Raw genomic sequence first — 24,162 nt, forward strand, 5'->3', positions numbered from 1 at the left:
CGTCATTTGTCTGAATTACTCTTGACCTATATTTTATGAAGGAAGTCGGCACAATGTAAAAAGTCTTCTCTGCACTGTTTTATATGTCTAAGTGTGGAGATTAGAGGCTTTCAAAGGATTAACTGGGGCAGACCTCCGGCTGACCGTTTCATCAAAGTTGCTCTGCCCTTGTCCATTTTAATTTTAATATGAAAACAAAAATTACGTGACTCGTTTAAGTACGCGCTCAGTACAACTCGCTGTTGCCTTTATTTAATTATGTAACATATTAATACCTAATAAAGTTTACGATTCTGCTGATGTTTTATGTTTTTACGTGGCTACGGCGTGGCACGGTTAAGCAATACTAGGTATCATTTGTTTTGACGACTAATTTGATTGATCGTAATCTTGTGAACGGGTCTGCTTGTGCAATAGTTAATTACAAAAAAAATATTAAGATTTTTACAAATATATAGATCTGATATATAGAACCAAGAGTTGATTGCTATTTTTAAAATTTACATGTAGTAGTTTCCTCAAAATAATAAGGTAATTAATAAATGATTTTACTCATTGATACTTTTTGTTTCAGGTCTCCACCTTCAGTCAAAAATCTGACCTGACAACAATTATTTAAGTCAAACAACAAATCGAACGAAGCGCCTTCAACCGATACTATCAATTACAAGTAGTTAGCATAAGATATAGTTAGTGAACACAAGTGCCAAGCGTGGATAGCGTAGTTTTAGCTAGTTAAAGTATCGTGTAGTAAGTCGTGAGTGCGTGGTGCGGCGGAGCTCGTGCGGGCGTCGATGCGTCGGTAGTCCAGGGTGTGAAGTCCAGAATCAAGATTGAGGTGGTGGCCGGGTGCGGTTGGGGCCGGCGGGCGCGCGTGAGGCCACTGCACGCGCTAGGCCGCGCGGCCGGCATGTTGGCCTCGCAGCGGTCGCAGTCGTGCAACGAGGAGGGCGCGTTCTTCGGGGCGCGCGCGCTGCGCAGGCCGCGCGGCAAGGGCAGCGGCAGCCCGCCCTGCTAGGGGTACGCCATGTCGCTGCGCAGTCTGCACCGGCGGCTATCATCCGCCAATAACACGTGAGTCTTAGTTTCTTTTACCATTTTTTGACGTAACGGTATTTATCTTAGTTCTAATATTACGTTTAACAGCTTTATGACAAATGACTGAATGATGAAGACGATAATGCTTCATCTTTGGGACTTGGTTACTTATTAAAATGTTGTCCTTTTTTAAATCAAGCGGTCATGCAGTCCAATTAATATACATATATCTATTATTTACATTACCTACCTAAGAGCGTATGTTTAGAGTTACTTTTCGGCATCGTAACTAAAGCAATAACATTCCAACTAGGCCTCAAACTATATTAACCGTGTCTATTCTCGTGTTCCTACACTTGCTTTCCTTTTGGGGCTCAATAAAAAAGTGATCGTCCCCACGACAATCATCAAATGCCGAACGGCCAGCCATCGAGATGCGAATATTCAATTACGTCGCCTAAATCCAAAGCGCAGAGCCATAAAATCTAGCACGACTAGTAGAACAAGGAACCTTATTCTAAAGGAATAAGATTCCTTTTCCTATTTGTTTCTGCCGTACCTGTTCCGAGCAGAATTAGTGGGTCGTTAATCGGCGTTCAATGTATGTAAATTGGCATCGCCATGGCCTGAGGGAAGAGTGCCTGAGGCTAATCTCGAATGCAGGCTTCGAGAGCTAGTTGGTGCAGATTAAGCTTAGTTTTTTTTGTAGTACAAACACTGTAATGACTCACAGATAAAGATTCAAAAAATTGATTAGAAGCTGTCTGAATTTGACTTGTTTTACTGCTAGCATTAACAATACTTATTTGTATCTCCTTGGACATCACGGGCCTATAATCCCGGTTTTTTGATAGGCTTGCGTGGGGACACAGATCCAACACGTAGAGGCCCCTTGGAGAGCTTTTATGTCATGTAGAACGCCTGCTGGAACCCGTTCACAGGTGCAACAATAGACACCCGTGAACCGGTCTCAGCAGGCATTGGGACTATTGTAGAAAAAGAGAACAGTATACCGGTCTATGGATTGAAGTTTGGGTGGACTATGAGACTGGGCTATTGTAAAAGAGGTCCGGACACCTGCCATAACAATGTTAACACCGTCATCGAGGCAGGCAATACTTATTATTATTAACGATATTACCTACTGGTTTCATTATACCGAGTTGAGTCAATTTCGTAATGCGTACTTATAATCTTATTTAATGTTCCGTTTCTCTGCTCTTGTTGCATGTTCGTACATTGTGATTGCCACAAATGAATATCTTTTATTCTGGTCTGGTGGTGGGCGGCGACTGATTTGTTAACATTATTGATTTTGATTTTCTATCGAAATTATGTGAACTTATACCAATATTATTAGTTTAACTCAACAGCTGTTACGGGTATTATTGTACCAACCCCGAAATAGCAAAGAATGCCTCTTTTATTTATACTTTGACTGACCCATAGAAAATTGTGGCCCATTATGTCTCAAAGTTTTTTATGAGACAGCATTTTTTTGTTAGTTATTTCCGGATTGTTCCGATATAAAAGGGCCTTCAGTATATCGTACATGTATAGGTATTTATCTTGGATTAGGGTGGAATATAGTACATCGCCCACACGTTAACTGACGGTTGGTAAACCTTATTACAAAAGGCATAAGGTCCACCGATGGACAGTTAAGAGTGATGTTGCTGTTTGCATGTAAGACGAAAAGTAAACAGTACTTAAACATTTTTTGGAATTTAACATGAGTTGGTTTGGGACAAAGCAACATAAAATTAAAATCACAATCTAAATTAAACATTCATCACTTGAAAATAATGTTTGCTGCATTTATCGTTGTAGTTTATCTGCAGCTGTGGGCACTACGTTAGAACGCCCGAGGGAACTTAATTACATGTGCAGCCCTCGTTCTGAATAACTGCAAAAATTTGAATTTAATTGCGGAAATCTCTTATTCCACACTACGAAATTAAAGACTTCCACATCTTCCTGGGTGTTTATAGATTTGATTACAGTTTTATGACCATTTAAGTCTGTGTTTATGACAATCCAACCGGCGTATTATGGATGGCTTTATCCACGTTCATCCATGTGATAAAATAACTGTCACTCATTAACACCGCGGGATAGAAAGTGACGGATACCGTTTTATCATGCTGTCACGTAGACAAGAACGACTATCATATTCCTGCAGTTTTAGTTTAAATAGACTTATGTATCATCAATTAAAACCAACAGGCTTTAATAAGTATACACAAGTGTTTTTGTACAGAAAGGCACACTAGGCACGCAGGTACTATTATAGGTTTCATTCCGGTTGTAAAACATTACTTAAATCATTGGTAGGTATAGGACATCCCGGCGTCAAACCTATGGATACGATAGAGGCCCTATCTCTAAATTCCATAAAAATCACAAAAAAGGTAGGTATACCATTGTATCTTGGATAAAAAAATGATAAAACAAGCAATGTACCTAATTCAAAGTTTCTGCCGCTTCAGTAAAGCGGCAACAACACCAAGTCAATTATCCATGTGATGCAGTGTAAATCGGAATAATCATATAAATATTATTTACGTTGTAAAATATAAGTCATATAAAATATGTAAGTATCTATTACAGTTTCGAGTAAGCAGAGTAGGATTTAAACAACACAGTTTCACAATAACCCAACATATGAAAAACTGATACCAAAATTGCCAATTCATAATGAATCGACGGCGGTGTAGCATGACTCGATGAACGTGGGTCGAAAAGCTGCGCTCCACAATAGCATATCTACCTACTGTAGGAAATTGGAACTTCGGCGTCACGTAGGGGATTCTGTGGTGTCTACGCCGTGCTCTCGTTCGCGATTGCACTGCGCCACTGAAATTCCAACCATATTCTCACGCTACCATGGATCATATTACAACGTACCTACTAAGTCTTAGGCCATGCAGGGGTCACACCACAAAGTGGATTTCAAACCACATAGATTGTGTTCTGTTGCTTTATGTACAGCATTTGTAGTTGCAAAGAGTATTGTTGTGTTTAACCCAGTTAGGTGTTACGCCCACACTCCGCTGCTAATAATGTGAGCCAGAAACATTTTGCAGTACGTGTCTCGTTTTATTCATTGCGAGATATTCGAAGTTTGTGGTTCCGTAATACAAATACAATGAGCAAGGACCTAATTTGTTTAAGTAAAAATATTACAGATTTATGTATTTTTTCAGTTTGTTTAAACCGTTAATTTCAACAGAACACCTAATTGGTAAAGTCCCTATGTAGATAGTACTAACATACCTATAACTTGAAGTAGACAAATAGTTTTTAAAATATTCATTTTTGTTCTTCTAAATTACTTATCAGAATAATCATAATATTCCAAGAACCATAGTATTATTGATTGACAAGTTTAAATTATCGACTTATTTTATTCTGACTGTATCAATTAAGATTCATTGTTAAAATAATTTGAAAACAAACATATTACTTGAAATGAATATTTACTATCTTATCGTATCGTTCCTGATTTATAATGTGCTAAGTATGTATACATGCAAACAAATAATAAATTGAACATTGAACAATTGGTAAGTATTCGCGGGTTCAAACCCTGGCTCGTACCAATGAGTTTTTCGGATCGTATGTACGAAATATCATTTGATTTTTACCAGTCGCTTTTCGGTGAAGGAAAATATGTACCGTGAGGAAACCGGACTAATCCCAATAAGGCTTAGTTTACCCTCTGGGTTGGAAGGTCAGATGGCAGTCGCTTTCGTAAAAACTAGTGCCTACGTCAAATCATGGGGTTAGTTGTCATGCGGACCCCAGGCCATGAGCCGTCGCAAAATGCCGGGATAACGCCAGGAAGAAGAAGAACAATTGGTAAGTACTAAATTGCGATTCATTTCAGCCGATCAAAATTGCTGTAACAACGTCAAGACGCCCAAAACGTGATACGAAACTAAATTCGAACGAGAATTTCGCAATGGTACATTTTACTTTTCGGTTGCATATATTATATATATATAATTGTATTTCAATCATTTGAAATGGGTTGCATCCCCATATCCCTGCCCTTAGTTCATACAATCTTAAAATAATAGCAATTACTTATGAAAGAATAAAGAAAAAGGAAATATAATTAATTGTTTTTTTCTCATAAAGTTCAATTTTCTCAAAGGGTAAAAACGGGACCCTATTACTAATAAGACACCGCTGTCCGTGTGTTTATCCGTCTGTCTGTCTGTCACCAGACTGTCTGTCTGTATCTCATTAACCGTGATAGCTAGGCAGTTGAAATTTTCAAAGATGATGTATTTCTGTTGCCGCTATAACAACAATTACTAAAAACAGAATAAAATGAATACTTAAGTGAGGCATACATACAACAAACGTGATATTTTTGCCCTTTTTTGCGTAATGGGTAGGAACCCTTCGTTAGGGAGTCTGACTCGCACTTGGCCGGTTTTTACTTGAATTTCATGAGTACCAATTGCAGTTAGGTTCAGTTTGAACTAACTATCCTTAATGGCTCCTCTACACGATGGGCCAGCGCCGGCCACTCCAAGGGACGCAGCCATGCAGTATAATGAGATAGCAATATCACTTGCTCCCTCTAACGCATAAATGCGTCCCTTGGAGTGGCCGGCGCTGGCCCATCGTGTAGAGGAGCCATAAAATACTCATAGGTTTTTGATTTAAATAATTTCATTGACTTGTTGTCAAAGAAAATCAGTGGAAATAAGTACCTATAATAAGAGTGTACAGCCTAAATTTGAGAAATTTGCGCATTGTTATAAATATATCTTACTAAACGAGAAACCTTTCTTAGCATAAATATGGCGATATATCTAGAGGCCTTGCCCGGCCGCGGCGTATCGCTCAAACCTCTTGATACAACAAAGCCCGGTTTTCTTCGCCTAATATTAGCTAGACACTTAGTTTAAACAAGGGCGTCATTCAACAATCTTCAAAATAGCCTGCAGTCGCTGCAGCCGGTGAGAATAGTGCTGACGTCATCCGCCCGTGACGTCACGTGACCTTGCCAATCTAGATGTGACCCAAAACGTTCAGTTGAAATGCCGTGTACCTACTATACTTAGTATACTTACATATGTCGAATGTGTCTCCGAAGAACAATTGGTGTCTTATCATAGCTAAGATTACTATTGGCTTAATAAGGCACAATGTCTATAAGTTTAATTACCATTTTCTAAGCTGCCAATATAATTGTTATCGGGCCAATTCGAGTCATAGTTATGCGATCTGATTCCGATTCGATACTGATCTGTCGGTATTAAAGGTAACGCTTTTGGTTGAAGAAATGTTAAGTAAGTCGAATACGATTTTACGGAATACGCCAAATTAAAAAAAAACTATAATTTAGCATACATAATAATACATATGGCTCAGTTTTTAAATGGAGTAGAATAATGTACTTAGCCTGCAGGTAGATATAGTAGGCATTGATAATAAATTGTATGGAATGAATAATTGTCTCTCGTCCCCGCTGTCCGTGCTACGAGTCCTGAGGGACGAGTTTGACTTCGAAAGTAAGCGATTCATTTTTGTACTGCATGGCCCATAACACATTTTACTCTGTAAAATACGTTCATTTCTTCTTTATCTGTATATACCAAAAATGTTTATCCGGCGTAAATAAATTCTGTACTTAAAATAAAATATTATTGAGTTATTTTCCAAGTTAGAGCGCTTTAGCTTTTTTAGTGCGCTAAGGCATATTTAAATTCAGAATATTTAACCTCAGTCTCAGTGAAAAAGGCAGAGTCAACTCGAGAAAATCCAGCGGCAATGCTTTACAGCAAAAACTCGGTGACATTATTATAAAATAAAATGATCACAGCTCCCTGCCGGAGGCGGTCATTTCACTTAAATATTTTATTAAGTAAGGAAGCTAGCTTTAAAAACCGGGCAAGTGCGAGTCGGACTCGCGCACGAAGGGTTCCGTGCCATAATGCAAAAAAAAAACAAAAAAAGCAAAAAAAAAACGGTCACCCATCCAAGTACTGACCACTCCCGACGTTGCTTAACTTTGGTCAAAAATCACGTTTGTTGTATGGGAGCCCCATTCAAATCTTTATTTTATTCTGTTTTTAGTATTTGTTGTTATAGCGGCAACAGAAATACATCATCTGTGAAAATTTCAACTGTCTAGCTATTACGGTTCGTGAGATACAGCATGGTGACAGACGGACGGACGGACGGACGGACGGACGGACGGACGGACGGACGGACGGACAGCGAAGTCTTAGTAATAGGGTCCCGTTTTACCCTTTGGGTACGGAACCCTAAAAAGAGCCTTATTAGAGACCAACAATTTTAATAATAGTTATGTATGATAGCCTGAGAGAAATTTTTGAATAAACTATATCGTGTGTCGCACTGGCGCACCGTAATATTTGTCGCATTACTTGGTTACGGTGACAGCTGCCATCTCCATACAATTTATAACCATCAGAAACACCCTAGATTAACTTATAGTCAGAATCCAAATGGTACCTACCTTAACAAAAGTCTTCCAAAAAGTTCTAAACCTAAAGTAAAACTCTCGTTAACCTAAGTTATTAACCAAGAAATACTTACGTCTTAATATTACGAAAAATCTGGCTCCATCGAGTCTAATTTACCAACGAAATTAAGCATAGGAGCTGTTCACCCGTCAGTTCGCTCCGTGTAAATACGAAGAGAGATGGCGAGACGTGGATTAAGTTCGTGCATGAAAGGGACCGCCGATGTTATTCTTCAGAGAAGGTTAAGGGGACATCTTGTTAGGGTAAGCGTTCAATCTTAGGTGTATTTGTACATAAAGTAAGTAGAACACGGTCGTTTGCTTGTACATAGGTACTTCTTAGACGAGTATAATTGAAGGTAGGTAATCCATGATACTATTCTAACTAAACATTTTTGCTTCGCAGCCGGGAATACAAATAAGAAGTGCTTTAAATAATCAAAAACGATTAAGTGCCTTTAAATATGTTTTCATACTTACATTTTATTTAAGTTTCAGTAGCAGCATGCTTATAATTAGGTAGGTATCGCTTATTCAAGGAGCAATTAAAAACAACTTGCATTTTTTGCGCAAGAAATAGGGCAAGGGTTTTTATTAGCGAATACTTCTGGAGTTCCGGATTTTCCGTCTCCGTAAATGAATTTTAATCGCCTTCAATTCAATTCGTCATCAATTATGGCTTCTTTAATGCCACTTTCCTCTCCCCAACATAATTACTGATGATAAAGTTATGATAAATGAACGAAATACACAAGGTGTAGCAAAATTTCTGGGGATCCGTTTAGGGCATATTCGGAATCGAGTTCTAATTAGGAAGAAATAGAAGTTTTTGTGAAGCGAATAATTATTTTTCTATAGGACAGTTCGTTTAAATTGGCCAACCCTCCATACAAAGCCAAAAAGTTACAAGGGGAGACCGGGCTGAGTTAAAAGAGAGGTAAGTTGAAACAATGTAAATTTTCCGGTATTTATAATCGTCTTGAGGCAAGGACGGTGGGACGAGGCTAAACGAGGTTTTTCCAGTTCGATAACAGTTAATAGATATCTCAATTGACGTTGTTTCAACTTACCTCTGTTCTAACTCACCTCGGTCTCCCCTACTTACCATGAGGTCGGAAAACTCACTTAACTTATCATTCCGGTCACCCTTGGCCGGCGTTACGGAGATATGAATTTTAAGCCGAAAGTCGCTTCTAAATATTCATGGGTCCAGCAAATGAAAACGATAAATTTGTGAAAGTGCAGGGTCAAGCTCGCAAAAGTTAACGGGCCCACCATTAGGTACACCTACTGCGCCGTGTTGACGTTATTTTTCGTCATACATTACCTTTTCCCAAACGGGTATGGGGTCGGCTACATCCGAGATAACTACGTTATTATAATGATTTTTGCGCCCGGCACCTCGTAAATAATCAGATGTCCCTGTGTTCCCGAAGCAAAATCGTTTTTGAATTTAATTTCGGTTGACAACTTTAGCGTTATGAAAGTGCAAAGAGAAACGTGAATTCAGCTATGTAAAGCTTGAAATCCTTCAAAGTCTGAAAGCTAAAGTAAGCTACAGGCTACAGAAGCGTCAGAAGCCTTGCCAGGTTTGACGGATTGAACCTTTAAGGCTCGACAAAATTATTAATTATAATACTCGGACTTTGACAGGGGCCCGTATCATGGCGTCTTATTAATTGCGATTCAGTTAGGACAAACAAAAGTAACAAATCCGACGAGGTGTTCAAAATGATCATAATACCTACATATTTTATTGTTGTGAGAATAAAAAATGCATGTAAACACACACTTCGACCGTTTACTTAGTCGTTTCTGTCTCTTACTGAGAAAATACTGACGCAGTGACACTTTTACTTACAACATATGTACTACTTATAAAAGTTTTCATGAAACGAGCCCAGGTGAAATGATTACCTACATCACATTTTGTATATAAACTGCTTCACATAACATTAATATGGACAATAAACGTTGCCAAAAACTATCCAGGTGTGGCAATGCAGCAACGGAAACCTGAATATCAAAGAGACCCTTGGCTTCATATAGCATTCCAGCTGTCATTAATTTGATGGAAAGCCCACTACCTCAGTGGAATTGTATAAAAATACTGGCGAACTATCGCACGACCTAGATGCAGCTACTGGCATGAGGCCAAAACGTGTTATCTACCAACTATGGAGTGAAATGCTTGCCGATTTCCAATATTCAGTTTTTAATTATCAAACCACTTGAATTGGTTGTTTGGTAACGTTATATTGGTAAATGGTTGATATGCGGCCGATTCTCTTGACACGAATACATAAATTATCCCGACGAAATCATCTACGAAAGTCAGAAAAGTTCAGATTCGGGTGGTATTTGTGATTTAATTATATTAACACGACCACGTAGGTATTCAACTATTCATAAAATATGTTAGTGATTTTTTATCGTACCTGTCTTTCCACTTAGGAAATACTTTCCTAAGGATCTCTACAATCACCATTGGGCTGAACTCAAACAGTTTACTTTTATTACAAAATGTTTTTTAAACTATGTAGCTTTAGTCACTAGATCGAGGGCCTGTGCTATCACAGGCAGATTATGCAGATCTTATAATAGCCATCGAAGGCACTTGAAGTTTGCTCAACGATAATATTTGCATACACTTTTATCGGCTTTCGCTTTATTAAGAAACTGATTGAGATCAATTTGAATAGGTGAACTCGATTATTACATTTTATCTTTATTTGTTTTTTATCTGTACTTAGATAAAAAAAATTGCGAGTACAATACATTACAAAGTACTCTCTTGTTTTGCAAATCATAAGTAATTCACCTCCAATAATGGCTCACATAATGGTGGCTCAATAATGTAATTAATAAAACTATAAATATAAAAACACACCACAGACTTAGACGGGTACAGTTCTCAAGACACTTCATTTTCTTTTCAACAAATTTATAGTCGCAGCGTATATCTTTCAGGAGCAGAGAGCACTAAATTGTCGACTCTATTCTATTGGATACCTATGTTCCGTGGTTGGTTTTCCCTGGATCGGGGCCAGAGCGGGCTATAGCCCGGAGAGAAAGTTCACCCGTGATATACGAGAATAAAGCTTGGGGTGTTATTCCAATTTCATACTGGTTTAGTGACATTATTTTCATGGAATCGATCCTAGAACCGCAGTTGAAAATTATAACTAGAAACTATTGTTTTTCTCTTTTCTATTGTTTTTTTGTATGTGAGGTTTGCAAAGAGTATCAACGGAGTCAGTAAAAATCACGATTTATGGCTTAATGTTACTTACAAAGCATGCTGCCATACATAATATGTATGTTTCTTGATACACATTACGTTTCTTTTGGCTCGTCATAAAATACTCAGTGCAGCGCCACCTTCGGCGTGTTTATAAACTATAGCAACACTAAAGGATGGTTCGACCTTCAAACAAGCGTGCCCGTTTGCTCTAGTGACAAGCTCCTATAGCAGGCGAGGCTCACTCCGCGATTTCGTCGCTTTGCTACAGGTAGCTAAAAGTACATCCGTTCCACACCAATTTTGGTGGCTAGCCATAAGCCGCGCATGGCGCTGTCGCCACCTATAGCGGCCATATCTGATCGTAACAAACGCGTTTTGTTAGAGAGTGAGTCTTCTGTACCTAGTACTATTATTTATTCTGTGCCTATAGTTAGCCAAGTTAGTAATGTAGAGTTTATGATAATACGTTAGTTTTGTCTGGGGAGAAATGAGCGGTGCGGGATGACAGTGACAAAGGTGGCGCAATACAGGCCAGTGGTGGAAATGCTACTTTTATTCTGCGGCCTCAGGGTCTTGCTTGGTTGATACGACATAATTTGTATAATGTCCTTGTTGTTTTTGGAAGGTAACATAAATGGTTTCAAGGATGACACCTGCTTCCTATGGGTTTTTAGGGTTCCGTACCCAAAGGGTAAAACGGGACCCTATTACTAAGACTTCGCTGTCCGTCCGTCCGTACGTCTGTCCGTCTGTCTGTCACCAGGCTGTATCTCACGAACCGTGATAGCTAGACAGTTGAAATTTTCACAGATGATGTATTTCTGTTGCCGCTATAACAACAAATATTAAAAACAGAATAAAATAAAGATTTAAGTGGGGCTCCCATACAGCAAACGTGATTTTTGACCAAAGTTAAGCAACGTCGGGCGTGGTCAGTACTTGGATGGGTGACCGTTTTCTTTTTGCATTTTTTTCCGTTTTTTTTGCTTTATGGTACGGAACCCTTCGTGCGCGAGTCCGACTCGCACTTGCCCGGTTTTTAAGATACCGCAAGACGACTGCAGCAGTGTTTCTGGTTTAACGTTATTGTTGCAGCGTTGATACGGACGACGTAACTGACCATTTTCATGATAAAATGAGTGATGGATGGATCGTTACGGCGCGATTCGGGAAATGAATTAGAGATTCACTAGATATGAAATAGTAAAGATATGTGAAGTTCCACGGCAAAAGGTACCATTGCCCCGGCTGAATATTGGAGCGGTGTTAATAATAGTTAATAGCGTAAGCGCCAGCCGCTATAAGGTACTTTTTGCCGTGGAACGTCACATATATATTTACTATTTCATATCTAGTGAATCTCTAATTAATTTCCCGAATCGCGCCGTCAGTCTTTTTAACAAGTAGGTATATTGACATTACATGGACACCGCCCGCGTCAACGCTGCAGCAGGAACGTTGCAACAGTAATGCTGCTGTGATCGTGACCCGAATGTCATCTTAATGATAACTAGCCTAATATGCAGCATAGATTATTTAAAAATAAATACATATTTGTTAACTCCTTACCCTTAACTTAGAGGCAAGTTACGGTGGGCGCCACGTTGAAGCTAATATTTAAATAGCTAATATTTTTTAAAATAAAAGATTTACCAATTTACCTAAACCTACATTGTTCAAAAGATACAAAGTACTTTTGTATAATACTAGTGCCTTTAACCGGTAAATTACATTATTTAAAACTCGCAGCATGAGGTAGCATGATAAAGTAGTTGGTTGTACAAAGTCGCTCGTTGTTAGACAGAATCTATTTCGCGCTAGAATTACAGGCAGAAGATATAGGTACGAAGGTAATATACGGCTCGATTCTGAAAATGTATTAGATCTCTACTAGACCTCAACAAGTTACGATATGGATAATTTAAAGATATTTGTAAGATAGGTATGTCAAATTTGACGTTTCCGCGATTCTGGAGGTCCTCTTGAACGATTTCGACAAGATAGATATGTCAAATTTGACGTTTCCGCGATTCTGGAGGTCCTCTTGAACGATTTCGACAAGTTATGACTTAGATATCCAAGTCACATCTAGTCGATATCTAATGTAAATCTAGTTGATCTCTATATCGTTTCTAGATCTTGTGATTATCTCGTTTCCCGAATACGCGTGATAGTCTGTCAAGCCGGATATGTCAGTAGCAATGTAAAGCAAACTAAAGTATGATATCCCTAGGAAACGAACAAAAAGCAGCAATGTACATCGAACTACGATAAAATGTAAACAAAACAACTCCAGAGATAAGATATAAATGACACGCGATTTTCGAACAATTCAAATGTAGTGTTGCTAGCCCGCGATATTTCAAATTTGCCGCCTTTTTATACTGACAATATTTGCTTGACCAAGTATATGTAAGCAGCTATAGGTGTGCAAGGTTGAAACTGACATTAGGCTACCAAGTTTGCAATCTGCGGAACTGACATCATTATGTCTTATTATATTAAAAACTACGCAATCGACGTCAACGGTTTGACCCATTGGTTGACTGGTAGAGAACGCCTTAATTAAGGCATTAAGTCCGCCTTTTGTACCATCATGTATTGTGCAATAAAGATTAAAATAAATAAATAAAGACATGTTTACAGTTTACATACTTATTACAATGGAGTACAGCAGAAAAATGTTGTTTACATCAATATTATATATCTTTGACGTTAATTTACCGCTGTTACTTTCATACCAATGATCAATCAATATTATATTATATCTTTGACGTTAATTTACCGCTGTTACTTTCATACCAATGATCAATCAATATTATATTATATCTTTGACGTTAATTTACCGCAGTTACTTTCATAGTAATTTGAGCATTTTTTACCGGTTGAGTTTTATTTTATATCGAATCAAGGCGGACAAATGAGAAAGTTAACCGTTTTAAGAAAATCCTATATTCATCAACGGGCAAAAACCACACCACAACCGGCAAATTGACCACAATCGAACGTGCTCTGCAGAACATGATTGTTGGAATGCATAGAAGGTGTGGTTGCGTGATTTACCTATTAAATAGCCCATCTAAAATAGATATTGAAGAGGGGTTTAAAATTGACAATACAGCTTACAAGCATGAAATAGTTATTTGCTTTACAAGGGGGTAAAGCTGTTGTTTAACGGCTCGTGCTAATATAGATACCCGAGCAAGCGAAAGATTCCAAAATTAAAACACGAGCGTAGCGAGTGGTTCGAAAAATGGAGCGTTGCGAGGGTTTCAAAGCACGAGGGTTAAACAAACTTTACCCCGAGTGAAACACAATTTTTCACCTCTCCAACCCGAAGCAAATATGTATTAAATGTAAAATATCAAACAAAATCAAACCTAATTAAATCCAAATGAATGTTATTAAATATTTATAATCCAATCATCATATAGTCAATTCAAGTCAATCGTCAATCCTGCCAGCAAACATGAGAAAACAACTCAAAATTCGCATTTGATTACTTTGCCTCGCATGTGAATAAAATGAAACTTTTGAAGTCCAAAGTAAGCCTTTTTGAGCTGGTGTGGTGAAAAACATATTATGTACGAACGAAGAACCAAATTATTCTGTACATCTAATGGAAAGTTATTTATAAAATATCTATTGTTAACTGACCTTCTGTAAGATAATAAGTTTATAATAGTTTTTTTTTTGTGACGTACGCTTTCGTAGCGCCATGAAAGCCTAAAGCCGAATTCGAACTTTGAAAATCCAACGTGGATTGACGTTATTCACAGTGCATCTCGCTCGTCGTGTATTGACACGCGCGAGATGCAAGTAATGTCAAGTAAATATCAAATCAAGTTGAAAATGATTAGTTCGAAAACGGTTTCTAGGCACTAAAGGTCACATCGATATTTTGCGAGAAGCGTTACAAAGGTTAAATAAACGTAAAACACGCTTATAAGATACCCTTTGAAACAGAACAATACTCCTACAGTTTGTGGGCGGATTAACATATTATAAAGTAGCGTAAATACCTGAATTATGAAGAAATAGGTAGGTACAGTCAAGGAATTTAAATTCCGACCCATTTCGTACTTTGTCACAGTGACAATCAATATGAAAGCCGCTAGAGACCTCATACGGTTGTCACTGTGACAAAGTACGAAATGGGTCGGAATTTAAATTCCTTGACTGTACTTAAATTAAAGATAAGAATCGCTGTCCGGCTATAAAAAAACTGGGCAAGTGCGAGTCGGATTCGCGCACGAAGGGTTCCGTACCACAATGCAAAAATAAAACAAAAAAAAGAAAAAAAAAAACGGTCACCCATCCAAGTACTGACCACTCCCGACGTTGCTTAACTTTGGTCAAAAATCACGTTTGTTGTATGGGAGCCCCATTTAAATCTTTATTTTATTCTGTTTTTAGTATTTGTTGTTATAGCGGCAACAGAAATACATCATCTGTGAAAATTTCAACTGTCTAGCTATCACGGTTCGTGAGATACAGCCTGGTGACAGACGGACGGACGGACGGACGGACGGACAGCGAAGTCTTAGTAATAGGGTCCCGTTTTACCCTTTGGGTACGGAACCCTAAAAACATCACCTACTATTGACCGTAATATACATAAATATGATGATTTTGAAATGCGAGTTGGTTAAACATTAAATTAGAGTACGTTTTTACACCATAGGGTTGTAAAACGGTTTTATGAGTAGCTACTTTCCAATAAATAAGTATGCCCAGTAAGAAGTGTTGCTGCTTCGGTATATGACTAGATTAAGCAAACTTAAAATGAGACTGATTCTGTATATATTATAACAATTTTAAATTCATCACAGTAGTCTTGTTTATTATGTCATCACATTAGAAATATTTAACTGATTTGCAAGACCGAAGTGATCCCATAAGTGTTCCGTGAACAAAGTTTTGTACGGAACACTAAAAACTAGGTAAAGTACCTACACATACTCCACTAGTCACGCAAAAGCTTTGACCGTTTTTATTGTGTTATGCCTCGTTTAAGGATGGAAGTTAAAACACGACATTAACACCCTTTCAGTGGTGCAACTAAAACAACGCGACCTGCAACACGACTCGACTATACAGGCTAGCTAGAAATCGCAACTAAATCGATACACAAAGCGATAATCGAGAGACAAGTCGCCGTGTGCCTGCTATACTGCCACAATTCAAAATTTTTGATTTTCTGGATTATTGCAGATTCGTATTCAAAATTGTTCAATTTACGACCTTATTTCGAGAGCCATAGCAAAAAAGGTCTTTAAGAGCCTTTTACTCACAAGTGGCCTTATGCATTTGACCATAAATTGTCAGACAATTCCCTGCAATACAGCCACTTTTGAGTTGTGGCTATAAAGCACACGTTTTAAATGAAGCTTTTGAGTTGCGTCCTAGAAAATATTAATTAGCTGAGTTACACATATTATTATTATCGCGTACAGTGATCTTGTTCCTATCAAAGTTGATATAAGTTCAAAAACTAAAACCCGACTACTGCAAATCGCGCTCTAAAAAGAATGAAACAAGATAGAATTCTTATCTGAAGTTATCAAACAAATATTGCCATACAACGTGGCAATGCGGCCAGCCTTCTGGGCACACTGCCTATCGGCAGTGACTTGGGGGACGTTTTTTATTTATAGGCTTTTATTTTAAGTTTATTTAGTTTAGAGATAGTTTGTATTATTATTTGTAAGCTAATTTAATGTTTTATATTTACTTAATTATTCTTTGTCAATATTAATTATGATTTGACATTATTATGATGAAACTTTTACGATTTTTACACATTTTTAATTACGAAAACAGGAAATATTATAAATGTTATAATTTTTTTAGTAAAAAAATACAACGTAATAAAATGTATTACATTTTTGATATATTTACAGAGATATTCAAAGGATCGCCGTGCATGGTCGTATGCCACGATTATAAACTTTAAGGTAAAGTGGCATACGACCACAGCTATCCTCTGAATCTCTGTAAAAATATAAATAATGTAGTAAATTATACATATTACGTTGTATTTTTTTATTAAAAAAATTATAACATTTATAATATTTCCTGTTTGATAACTTCAGATAAGAATTCTATCTTGTTTCATACTTTTAGAGCGCGATTTGCAGTAGTCGGGTTTTAGTTTTTGAACTTATTTTTTATTTAATTAATTTTGGGGTCATGACTTCGTTACTAACTACCTATTCGAAGTCACTTTATATTACTTTTTCGAGGGCATCCCCAGTACAGAAATACACGCAGAGCGCCACATATATCGGGCTGCGCTATCCTTTGGCATGGAGGCGCTTTCGGCGCCCAGCTTTGGAACGTGTACAGTGCGCCTCCTACGTCGGGCTACGCCCGACTCTATTACTATGAGGGCGCCCAAGGCGCCCGGCTTTGGAACGCGTAGAGCGTGTCTTGTACGTCGGGCTACGCCTGACTCTTTTAGTATAAGGGCGCCAAAGGCGCCCGGCTTTGGAACGCGTAGAGCGAGCTTCGTACGTCGGGCTACGCCCGACTCTTTTAGTATGAGGGCGCCTTCGGCGCCCGGCTTTGGAACGCGTACAGCGAGCTTCGTACGTCGGGCTACGCCCGACTCTTTTAGTATAAGAGCGCCCAAGGCGCCCGGCTTTGAACGCATACAGTGCGCCTCGTACGACGACGGGCTATACCCGACGCGTTGAGTATGAGGGCGCCGAAGGCGCCCGGCTTTGGAACACGTACAGCGTGCCCGCACGTCTTTTGTACGGCTGTTTCATGCATTTGCCCGGATTTGGTAAGCGTCCAGCGTGTCACGTATGTCGACACTTTTAGTATCAGAAAGTCGAAGTCGCCTGGCTTTGGACTGCTTGCAGCGCGCCACGTACGTCAGGCTACGCCCGACTCCTCTAGTATGAGGGCGCCGAAGGCGCCCGGCTTTGGAACGCGTACAGCGAGCTTCCTACGTCTCTTGTACGGCTGTTTCATACATTTTGGCTAATCTGGACTTCTATACCTATTCACGTTATAAAATATTGCAGGTCATTAAAAAAAACACTATGTTTATGGCGGCCAAACAAATTTATTTTGCAAATACCTTCTTGTATCGCCGTAGTCGGGTAATACGCGGATAGAATCCAGAGCGCTTGTAGATTCGTAGTTCGAATTACCTACCCGATAAATTAATGTTTCATCGGGTGCATGCAAGCAAAGCCGGTCGCAAAAGCTAACAATATTTATATATTTGAAATGTGCTAACTGAGCTCTTTCAAATGATATACATCACGTAATCATTACTTATTTTTATTTTTTTCGTTCGTGACTTTATGACCTCTAGCGGACGCCTTGTTCATTTTTTGTGACTTCATATAGCCTATAACCAGCGGACGATTAAGATAATTCGAATGACATATCGTTTGTCAAATTATAATGTGTACTTTAGAAGTTATGAGGGAACAAATGAACATACATACATACATACATACATACATACCCACATACATACCGGTCAAAATCATAACCCTCCTTTTGCGTTGCCGTAGTCGGGTAAAAATAAAGGGATTTTAACTATTTTGGCGTTTTTATTTATATTTGCATGGTAACCTTTATCCAATAATTTTGTGTTTAAATTTGGCCGCATCTCAAAATCTTTAAAAAACGTTTCTGCAATACGGCCACAACTCTAAATACCTACCTGTCTTTCGGGCCTTGTGTCTTAAAAAATATACATTTCTTTTAAAAAGTGGCGTGGTCATAAGGAAGGTTATATCATTCCGAGTAAAAAAAACTAAATTTTAAATTCATAGACCTAAAACTAAAGGAGTAAGATCCTATTAAACACCCTGAACTATACTCTCAAAACTTTGAGACGCGATTTCTCGAAAAAACGGTTTTTTGAGATGTGGCAGTGTAGCAGGCACACGGCGAAGTATAGAACACAGTGTAACTAGAGTATTCCCTGTATGTGGGAGTTGGGCTCGATTGGAGCGAATTTCGATAGGAAACTAACGACAAAGCGCAGTCCGTGGGATTAAAGAAATCGAATGAAACTGTGGTCTCGTCTCATTCATTTCCGCTTTAAGAGATCAAGCAGTTTTTATCTGTTGGGTATCTAATTTAGTCAAAATAAGTTAATGAAATTGATGCAATGAACATACGTGCAATTAGCATGCGCTTCGATTAGTTACTAAACACAATGTGCTTAGAAAAATCTGTAGGTACTGTAGCTGTTGCTGTATGTATGTACCTATTTTATGCATTTTTATTGATATATTTACTATAAGATAACATAAAAAATATTAATAAAATGTTGATTTAAAACAAAAATGCCAGAAATGTACTAATGAGATCACATACTTAATGTACCTACCTACTACCTAAGAATATGGTACATTTTACAATATCCGTTCCGAGTATAATTAAAACGTCAAATATCAAATGAAACCGTGACAAAACTCGTTGCGGCGACAAGCTGACTTGCCTAATGAACCGCGATAATTGATTAATTGCTCGTCAACCCGAGATCCCGGGGATCCCGCTGCTGACGACACTTGTCTAACAAAAGTACATTACTAAAGTATGCGTTTGCGTATTGACGCCGACGGATTTGGACGGATAAGATGGTCGTTCTTGTCACGTGACAGCGCGATAAAACGGTGTCCGTCACTTTCTATCCCACGGTGTTAAAAAGTATCAGTTATTTTATCACGAGGATAAAGATGGATAAAGCCATCCATAATAGCTGGTTAACATAGCAAGGAACCATTGGTTGAGGGCAGCGTTATACTCGATCGTTATTGAAACTGCTGGGAAAAGCTCGTGTCTTGATAATGTACTTAGGCAGATTAATTAACACAGTCGAGTTTAAGAAAAAAAAACCATTATGCTTTCTGTAATTCATGTAATTGTCTGGGTAATTTTAACCCTATTCAGACCTCATTTAGGAATCTTTTTTTAATTTAAGGATTAAAATTCAGATGTTTATCATATAAAACCTTTTTTAACAGGTATTTACGCAATACAAAAAAATAATGTGGTATTATTGATCGAAAGTAATAATTAGCAAACTACCCTATTTCAGATAAGCTGATTCTCGTTTATGTTTATAATAGGACAATATTACCTACCTGTACCTACGTACACTACACATAGTTGATTATGTGACCTGTACATATTTAGAGCGGTTAAGCACTGTACCTACTTATACCATAAATTCCGGCCAGGTGCTGAAAGGTTGATAATCCAACTCGGACTTGGATTAAGCCATAACAGCTCTCCGTTACTGAAGGTATACAAATGAAGATATATTCTAGTTTTCGTACATGTGCCTGGCAAATTGGTATTACAACAAAGAGAAAAAACATTGAAAATGGTAACGCATATAATATTTTCATGCGTTTCGTAAAGGTATATTATGATATTGATGTGATCATAAATAGCGTTTTCCATCATTCAATACGTATGATTTTCGTATAATATTTTATCTTCTTCTTCCACGCGTTATCCCGGCATTTCGCCACGGCTCATGAGAGCCTGGGGTCCGCTTGACAACTAATCCCATGATTTGACGTAGGCACTAGTTTTTACGAAAGCGACTGCCATCTGACCTTCCAACCCAGAGGGTAAACTAGGCTTTATTGGGAGTAGTCCGGTTTCCTCACGATGTTTTCCTTCACCGAAAAGCGATTGGTAAATATCAAATGATATTTCGTACATAAGTTCCGAAAAACTCATTGGTACGAGGTTTGAACCCGCGACCTCCAGATTGCAAGTCGCACGCTCTCACCGCTAGGCCACCAGCGCTTATAATATTTTATGTCAACACAATACCCTCATTATTCAGACACAAGTATTTACAGCAGGCCTTCATTATACAAACTCATCAAACTGACGGCTCGATCGCGAAATAAATTACCTTTTTCAATTAACTATTTCCGGCTGAAGCGCGTGCCTATTAAAAAATTAAATGTATCTTATTTAATCCGAACAAAACGAACAATTTCCGAACAAAATGTTAGTAAACTGTCGTAGGGGTCCTAAAATAACGTGAAGGCTTTGAGGGAGTTGATGGAGAGTAAGCCGGCATCCCGGGGATCCCGAAGAAATCGCCTGTGCCCGCGAAAAGTAGTGTAAGTGGGGAGTATTATTTACCGATCTCATTTGTTATACGAATTGAAATTCAATATGATCTAAGTTTAACGCAGGGATCTTCCTATTTTGTATCCCTGAGAACTGAGAACACTGAAGTTGTCTCGATTCTTAAGTACATGTTTATGTAAACACGAGTAACGTTAAGTATTTAAATACAGTGTGGAAAGATAAGTCGGGCCCTGGAGGGAAACTACCTTAAATCCTTAAGCTGGCTCATTTTACTTAAAGGAGACATTCCTTTATTTTTGAAAAGAAACAAAACTGCATTCAAAGATGTTCTAAAACTCACTTGCCTCGCCCGGGACTCGAACCGACTAAAAATTCCAAAAAACTAAAATTCGTAATTTTATTCTACTAGTCGATACAGTTAATGTTAATGATAACATTTCTCCAAAAAAGATTAGGTCTTACACTTGTCAGATTTACTTTAATATTTTCGTTGATAAAATAGGAAATAAGGATGTAAGGCAGTATTTAATTAAGACTAGTTAATTATTGCTCAAAGTAATGTATTTATTATAGCGACAACTACAAGGTTTAGAATATGAAAAATGGTAGACATTATTTAAGTAATATATTTATATAAGCAGATTGTAAGTAAAAGTATATTGTAGATTTACGGAACAATTAATCGGCTTTATTATCACATCATTCACAAAAATATTATTTTATGCGTAATAAATATTGGTGGCTTAATAGTTAGTACTGGCTACCTTAACGTACACACTTGGCATAGTTTAAAATAGTAATATAGATCGAGCAATAAGCCACATGATGTATTACACCGTAATCAGTTGGAATATACGTTACATAGTAACTATTAAAAACTCATCAAAGGGTTATATTCACATTAAAGATTGTAACGTACATACCATCAGACTATAACACAAAGAAAACATACAGAAATTTATAACAAGTCATAAAATCACAATTAAATAAAATTGACACTTAACTTCGTTCGTCGTCGTAGCTCTCCAACTGAGAAGTGACCCACAACTGTCAGACACCCGCTTATATTCGATTAGACTTCACCCCTTCTACCACTTCTTGGTGGGAATAACAAGTAAGATGTTTCCTGCACATCCGGTTATTATAATAATTCAATTCAACAAATGTATTTGCTGCATTTAGTTTAATTTATTATAGAATAATTAACGCAAACTAATACAAATTTAATATCATGGCTTATTATTATAAATACTTTATTTACCTTACTTATGTTCTGACAGTTATGGTCAAGAAATATACATGGAGGGTAGTTGTGTTATTGAACAGCAGTTCTAACTTATTATTTCGATATAAGTACGTATTAGCTTAGCAAAAGTGAACCATCTCGTAAAAATGTAAGTGTAATCTTTGTTTTTATACTACGTATCTCACACGGCCATACTGACAGGTGCTTCGTTCTCGAAGTACCTTATTTCTATATTTATTATTATTTATTTATTATATTAAACTTAGTATATGCAATTACTATTTTTTATTAGTCAGATACTATATCACATATCACATTAATCAAGTGAGAGCTCGAAGGCTCGGCAGCAATTATCCTACTTACAATCACCATACTACTGTTTCATTTATCACATCAAGTGAGCCTCAGTAGCATGTATCACCCTAGGTTGGCTACTGGTCCACTTATAACATCAAGTGGGGCACACAGGCTCTGCAGCAGGTCCCTATATTGCTACTTTTTCACTTACATCAAGCGAGAGCTCGCAGGCTCGGCAGCAATTATCCTACTTACAATCACCATGCTACGGGCACTTATCACATCAAGTCAGCCTCGGTAGCATGTATCGCCCTGAATTGGCTACTGGTCCACCTATAACATCAAGTGGGGCACACAGGCTCTGCAGCAGGTCCCTATATTGCTACTTTTTCACTTACATCAAGCGAGAGCTCGCAGGCTCGGCAGCAATTATCCTACTTACAATCACCATGCTACGGGCACTTATCACATCAAGTCAGCCTCGGTAGCATGTATCGCCCTGAGTTGGCTACTGGTCCACCTATAACATCAAGTGGGGCACACAGGCTCTGCAGCAGGTCCCTATATTGCTACTTTTTCACTTACATCAAGCGAGAGCTCGCAGGCTCGGCAGCAATTATTAATCGGTTATTATTTTGTCAAATAAGCTTTTTAACTACACTGGAATGATGTACACTGGAAGTTCTCAATCGATCGATAATCAACTCATGTCTCATTCACATAAGTAAACTTTATAAACTTTTCTTTTTTTTCTTTTTTTTTTTAATACATGAATTACCTTAAGTATATAAAACTTCTTAATCCTAATAATTTTATAAATTAACCTGAATCGTTTAACAGAAATAAACATTTATCATTTTTTTTCGTTCTTTTTTTTTTTTTTTTTTTTTTTTTTTCATTCCATTAGAACTTCCTACGTTGGGCACTCCCATGAATTATATAAACCTAATGTAACAGAATTTTAAACTCCGTTCGGCCATCCCACAAAACAACTATTTTAAAAGTCAGTGATCAGTATTATCTATAATGTATTCAATATGTATATATCTATCTTTTATTTAGCTGAAGCTTCGGTGGCAAAATAAAAATGTGGTTACAAATAATAGGCAACGTATTTCTTTTTATGAAATGGTATTTTGGAGCTTCCATCGTAACTGTCCTTAAACCGCAGGAGATAACGCGATATTCTTCCAGTTGAATCTTAACTTATTCCACTTGGCTTTATCAGTATTCCGGTGGTCTTATGTTTTCTTGTATGTACCAAAATTAAAACAAACATTAAAATGAACCAGAAGATCATAGGTACAAAATTGCCATTGTTATAGGCATTTTATTACCGCAGCATATTTAATTACCGCCAGACCAGGTAAATGGTGGTACATATACCCAAGGGCTTATGCGAGTTTACTACGAGAACTGGTAAAGTATATAACAGTTTAAAATATCGTATATACATGGTGTTCACAAGGAATGCGAAAGACCTTAACCACGCATTTCTGAGGTCAAAAGAGAGAAAATAATGTAATATGTGTATATGTCAATTTCGCCCAAAAAAAAAATTTTTTTTTTAATGTACTTGTACATTAAAAAGTATATGTTATTGGTAAACATGTCACTTAAAATGCATTTTTACAAATTTTTTTTTTCGTAAATCATAGTTGTTGCAAAGTGTTACTTGTTACTTTTTGACATCTATCGATAAGGATATTTAGACTACGTCCCATAGTAGTAACATCG

The 24,162-nt window shown here is 37.7% G+C and overlaps 1 protein-coding gene across 6 annotated transcripts in view; it reads left to right on the forward strand.

Annotated features, from left to right (window-relative positions):
- The window catches only part of LOC134671975 (potassium/sodium hyperpolarization-activated cyclic nucleotide-gated channel 2), a 287,227-nt gene that overhangs the window by 25,479 nt on the left and 237,586 nt on the right, over positions 1 to 24,162 (forward strand). For all 6 annotated transcript variants that reach the window (XM_063529861.1, XM_063529865.1, XM_063529872.1 and 3 more), the window contains exon 2: positions 575 to 1,074. In XM_063529861.1, the coding sequence (XP_063385931.1) occupies positions 1,028 to 1,074 (47 nt within the window). In that variant the 5' untranslated portion in view covers positions 575 to 1,027. The remainder of the gene's footprint in view (positions 1 to 574; positions 1,075 to 24,162) is intronic.

The sequence above is a fragment of the Cydia fagiglandana genome, chromosome 16 (assembly GCF_963556715.1).
Source record: "Cydia fagiglandana chromosome 16, ilCydFagi1.1, whole genome shotgun sequence".
NCBI classification, from domain to species: Eukaryota; Metazoa; Arthropoda; class Insecta; order Lepidoptera; family Tortricidae; genus Cydia; species Cydia fagiglandana.